The 5,632-nt window shown below is 40.7% G+C and overlaps 1 protein-coding gene across 2 annotated transcripts; it reads left to right on the top strand.

The window, feature by feature from the left end:
- Positions 1-333: 333 nt before the first annotated feature.
- Positions 334-5,053, top strand: MAGOH (mago homolog, exon junction complex subunit). Of its 2 annotated transcripts, XR_008306992.1 has the most exons (6): positions 334-531; positions 1,458-1,516; positions 2,282-2,392; positions 2,663-2,745; positions 4,274-4,523; positions 4,836-5,053. XR_008306992.1 is itself a non-coding variant. In XM_053249423.1 (5 exons), exons 1-5 carry the CDS (start codon positions 402-404, stop codon positions 4,933-4,935), a joined length of 483 nt encoding a protein of 160 aa, XP_053105398.1. In that variant the 5' UTR covers positions 352-401; the 3' UTR covers positions 4,936-5,053. The 2 variants fall into 2 exon arrangements, 1 of the variants encoding a protein (XP_053105398.1); XM_053249423.1 differs by lacking the exon at positions 4,274-4,523 and having other exon boundaries at positions 352-531.
- The last annotated feature ends 579 nt before the right edge of the window (positions 5,054-5,632 follow it).

The following is a 5,632-nucleotide window of genomic DNA, read 5'->3' as shown; positions in this document are numbered from 1 at the left end:
GAGCCTCACGTTGACCACCCTAGACATGTTTTCCTATCTTTGTGTACGACTCTCTGCTTTTTAAACTTGAAGCCTCCTTTGGGGCTGTAGAAACGCCCCCTTCCCGTCTTCCTCCCAACCATAGAGATGAAAACAAAGTAAACTAAGACCAAGAACTTCCGGTAAAAAATGAACGCTGCCATTGGTTATGGTTCTTGATGAGCACACCTCTGTAGCCTTGGCAGCTCTATGGGGGACTTCCGGCGTACTCTGCATTGGTAGAGTTCAAAGCCTGTTCATTATATTAGACCGGAAATGTCAAAAGCCATAGAGCTGAAACAGCCCTTTTTCTACATGCGCTTGCGCAGCCTTGCTTCTCGGTGACGTACATTTCCAGCGCCCAGTACGAGCCGCCCAGCGCAATGCATGGTGGTTTCTCGGCGCGTCAAGGTGCAGTCGGGGCCATGGCGAGTGATTTCTATTTGCGCTATTACGTTGGGCACAAGGGCAAGTTCGGCCACGAGTTTCTCGAGTTCGAGTTCCGCCCTGACGGTGAGGCTGAGGGAGTGCGCAGCTCGCCGGGGGCGGCTGGAAGCGGCATCTGGGACGGGAGTAGGGGGTGGTCTGTCCTCTTGGTCCGGAAGAAAGCTGCTGAAAGGAAAAGGGGTCCGCCGGCGTGCGGGGAGCTGCAGAAAAGCTTGAGGAAAGGAGATGGAGTAGAGGGAGATTCTCTCTTACCAAAGGGGGAAAAGAGCTTGAGCCTATGCTGAGGGGATTAGACAAAGATAGGGAGGCAGCAACTTTGCTGTAAAGGTGGCAGGTGGCCAGTTAATCTTTATTGACTGGCCCTGTGTTGGCTCTTCCTTCAGATGCCTGAAATTATTCCCGAGTGCTATCACTTCATGAGTGAGCAAATATAAAGGAGCCAGGAATTAGGCATAACTGGGAATCCACATGTAAAAGAGAGAGGGAGGCTGAGAGGAAGAATCTCTGTTAGGGATTCCCAGATGTTGTTGACTTCAGCTCCCAACATCCCCAGCTTTAGTGGCCTTTGGCTGGGGATTCTGGGAGTTGTAGTGAACAACATCTGGGAATCCCTGATAGAGGGAACACTGATCTCTGTCCTTCTCATAATCAAGTCGGGAGACAGGAGTCTTGAAGGAGAAGGAAGTGGATAACAGCTTCCTCCTAGGTCAGGTACAGTCAGGCCCATAGCAAGTTATTTCTCTGCACTGTTATGTTGGGCATAAGGACAAATTTGAGTTCCCCACAGGCTGTAGGAATCAACTTGTCTTTCCCGCCACCTACCCATGGTCCTTGTGTGACTTTAGAATCAAAATAAAGAGCTTAATGATTTCAGTTAAAGTAAATGGTAAAGGAAGCTCTTGCTCCATCCACCCTTGTAACTTTGTGGAACATGTCGGCCACTATCTTGCTGCTTTGTGTGATTTTAAAAACTTAATCTTCTGTTTCTACAGGTAAACTAAGATATGCAAACAACAGCAATTATAAAAATGATGTCATGATCCGAAAAGAGGTAAATTCACTGTTTTCAATAATCCACAGATGCATGAATGTTTGCATGCAAAATCAAATAAAGCAAGTGGTGAGATTGTGGCATCTCCTGTCATTTCCCCTTATTTTTGTGATTCTGCAAGCTACCCATGGATTTCTGAGTTTGTATAACTGGGAATGCTGTGAAGCTAGATTTTCGTTTTCTAAATTTCTGATTTTTCTTCATATAAATGCTATAGATCCTTGTTAGTTGCATTACTAAAATTTGGGCCCCTACACTTATATTGTTTTGCATACAAAGTAACTTTGTTTTTGCAGAAGGGGGGAAATTGATGGGTTTGGGGACGTTTTTTGGGGGGGGGGCATCAGAAGCAGTAGAAGGGAGGGGGAACTGGTGGTTTGCCCCTTCCTTTTTGCGCAGTGTTCTGAATGTGATCCAAGTACCCTTAATAGTTTACCTAATAATATTTTAGAATATAATTCTACATATATTAAGGAGTATGTGATCAGAGAGGAACTGTATCTGGTAGAAAAACTTTGTGAACGACATATAGCAACATCTATCTCTGTTCCCCAAAGTTATCTCTGCACAGTCTGTGCTATGTTATTTTTCAAATGCAAATGTGTGCCTGGTACGCACTCCCTTTTCTCCTCAATTATTCCAGTAGATAGTGAAGCATATATATTGGCAAGTAGGCAAATGATACACCTGAATGGACTCTGTAGACTTTGTAGTATAGATTTTCTTACTAAAAAACTGATGTCAAAATTTACACATTGTTTCTAGGCCTATGTACACAAGAGCGTGATGGAAGAACTAAAGAGGATCATTGATGACAGTGAAATTACAAAAGAAGATGATGCATTATGGCCTCCACCTGACCGAGTTGGTCGGCAGGTTAGCAAATTTTCTATTACCAATACAAATATTGACTGTTGACTCGCTATATATTTATGTGTACAGCACTTTAATTTGTAAATTGTTTGTGTATGACAGTTTTTCTAAACATTCTGAGATTTAAGCCTGGTGACCAGGACATCGTTCTTGACTTGAGTAAACTCTGATGGACAATGCTGGGAGGGAGGGAGAACTGGGTTTATAATAGTTATAAAATGATTGTCTTATTGAGCCTGAAATGGTATTTTAAAATTTTACTTTGCTTTTTAGGAGCTTGAAATTGTAATTGGTGATGAACACATCTCTTTTACCACATCAAAAATTGGTTCTCTTATTGATGTAAATCAGTCCAAGTAAGTGGTCTTTGAAGAACACATTTTTGTCTGTATTCCCCACGCTAGTGGTGGTGTGTTTTAGTTTGGTCTGTTTCTAAGACTGCAGACTGAACACATGTCCCTTTAATCCACTGGCATCAAGACTGTAACAAGATGTACAATGAACCATTATGGAAGACAGAACTTGAGTTCTGTTCAGTATTGACAGAGTGTCATTGTGTGCTACAGAATCTTGTTTTATTGTCAACTAGCCATCACAGAATTGTTTAAGGGGTGGAGGAAAGTCTATATTATTATGGTTTTTCTCCTACTGCACTACTAACCCTGGGTTATGAAAATGCCATACTCAAAATAAGGGGAAAGATTTATGATATGGAGCGGGAAATTGATCAGGGCTCCATTCTGGTTGGTGTCTTTTGGGGCAATCAAATTCTGAGCTATACCCCCGCCAACTATTTAAACCAGCTAACAGTCCCAGAGTATTGCAGAGCCCTGACATTGGCCTGATGTAATGCCTTGTGTACAGCTGTGTTGGAAGGGAGATATCAAAGAATTCTATATGCAGAGAGTATTTGCCCCATGGCTCTGGTGAGATTGAAATGACAGCTCATGTACTCTTGTACTGTCACTATTCCCGTGATATATGGCATAAGCTCATCTCTTCAGATACTACCTCATATCCAGGCTGTACTGATTCCTTTTACCTAAATTTCCTCTTGGCAGATCATGACTCTAGATCCTATAATGTGGCTAAGTTCTGCCTTATAGCTAGCAAAGTTCATTTAGAGTTCATTAAGAACTAAATATTCTAAAGCCTATATGTATGTTGCCTCCACTCGCTGGATATGTTGCTGCTATACATAGTATAGAATACAATATGGTATAAGATTTAACACTGCTCTGTATTAATTACATAATTTTGCTGTCTTGCTACCTTTATACTCAGTGTCATTCTCTTATTAGTGTTGACTAACTTTTATATATAGTTTTATGTTCATAGTTTTAACTTCTATCTTCTTCTACTTACTATACTAAGTAATTTTATAGAGGCTTTTTATTATTTTGTAGGAGTAGATTGTTTGAACCGTTTTTGTCTATTTTGTTGTTATGCTTGTCAAAGACCGAAATAAAAGCTATGCTCACAGGAAGTATGGGAACTTTCAAAGTTCAGAAAAAATGATGTCTACCATGAATATATCTATTTTACAGCATTAATATCCCACCATTCTTCCAAACTCCGGATAGTATGTGATTCTCTCCCCCTCCCCCACCCCTTTATATTCACAACTAAAGGATTGTGACTGGCCCAAGACACCCAATGTGTATCTTTATGACAGAGTGTGGGTTTGATCCTGGGTCAGTCCTAGTCTGATATTCTAATCACTACACCACACTGGCTCTCATCAGTATTCTAGTAGCATAGAGTTGTATATTTCAAGCATACATTTGCAGCCTTAAAACTACTGGAAGTAATTGGAATGTGTAACTGAATGTTGAAATATGTGTAACACATGATTAAGAGTCTGATCCTGTGCTTGTTCCACAGGAACACCATACAAAGACTCTTTAATGAGATGAGGTTCTGGACCTTGAGTCTGGGGCGGGGGTGTGTGTCAAAAAAGCAATAGTGATAGCACCAAAAGAATACAGTTAAGAGAGGCATCTGAGAGACAAATAAAGCAGAAGCAGTACAACTCTGCCCCAGCTGTCTTGACAAAATGCCACTGTAGAAGAAACAGCACTACTCTGTGGATCCTTGAAAATAGGCTTCATCTGTTGATCTAAACTAAACCTAAGTAAGCATTTGCAATTTTGAGTTTTGTCTCAAGCATGGTATTTCATTATTTACAGTCTTATTTATTATGTCCAATCCCGAGGGCTGTTCTGAAACCTTAGGCATAGAATACCCTGCTAAAACTACCTCGTGTTGGTTTATTCCCAGCCACTAAAAACCAGACCACTAAGTCTTGCAGTACTTCCAAAGATGTTTGAGAACCCATGTCTAAGACATGCTCTTACTGATTTTCTGATACAGAAAATGATGTGTTTCATACAGTATATCAGAGTGACTTTAGGCATCTTAATCTCTTGTTTTCCTTGTACTTCAGGGATCCAGAAGGTCTAAGAGTGTTCTACTACCTTGTCCAGGACCTCAAGTGTCTCGTCTTCAGTCTCATTGGATTACACTTCAAGATTAAGCCAATTTAAGTTTGTATTGTAGAGATTTTTGTGGTGGGATCTCTTTCATTCCTTATCTCTTCTATTAAATGACTTGTATGTATGTCAATTTTTTTATAGAGTGAATTTAATAAATGTTAAAAATCTTTTTTCCTTTTGTGTTTCGAAAGTATTTGTAATACTGACACTGATCTTCTGGGGAAGGAGTATTCTTTAAAAATAAATAAATAGGAAAGATAGCTTCTTAATTTCTACTGGTAAGTAATATAGTTAGGAGAGTCAACAACACAGATCTTGGAGGCCTATATGAGTGTTCCTTAAGCCTTTGCAGTATTTTTTTTTAAAATCAAATAGTTTTTACTTTCATTAAGTGAGTTAAAGAGTTTGAAAGTAGGTACTCCTGGGCACAAAAACCCTTTGTAGGTGAGAGAACAAGTTCAGTGCTTCTCTGTACATGGTGTGTGTCTGCTTTCTTTGAAACTCTTGAGTGTCAAATCACTTTCACCAGGATTCAACAGACATGGAGACTGAAGGAGAGGTCTGCAGAGGCTGGCCTGTTTGCCTTGTACTGAACTGAGCCACTGCTGCGCATGCTGCCTTGTTCAGGCTGGCAGCATTGTAGCTAGGTCCTTGGAAAGTAGCTGAGCCTTGCTGGGTGATTTGGTGCTGGGTGATTTGGTGCTGGGTGTTATCAGTATGCTGATGACACCCAAATCTATTTCTCCAT

This window comes from Hemicordylus capensis, chromosome 4, assembly GCF_027244095.1.
Source record: "Hemicordylus capensis ecotype Gifberg chromosome 4, rHemCap1.1.pri, whole genome shotgun sequence".
In the NCBI taxonomy this organism is placed as follows: Eukaryota; Metazoa; Chordata; class Lepidosauria; order Squamata; family Cordylidae; genus Hemicordylus; species Hemicordylus capensis.
The sequence above is the reverse complement of the archived record's forward strand: the minus strand, read 5'-3'. Positions and strand labels throughout refer to the sequence as shown.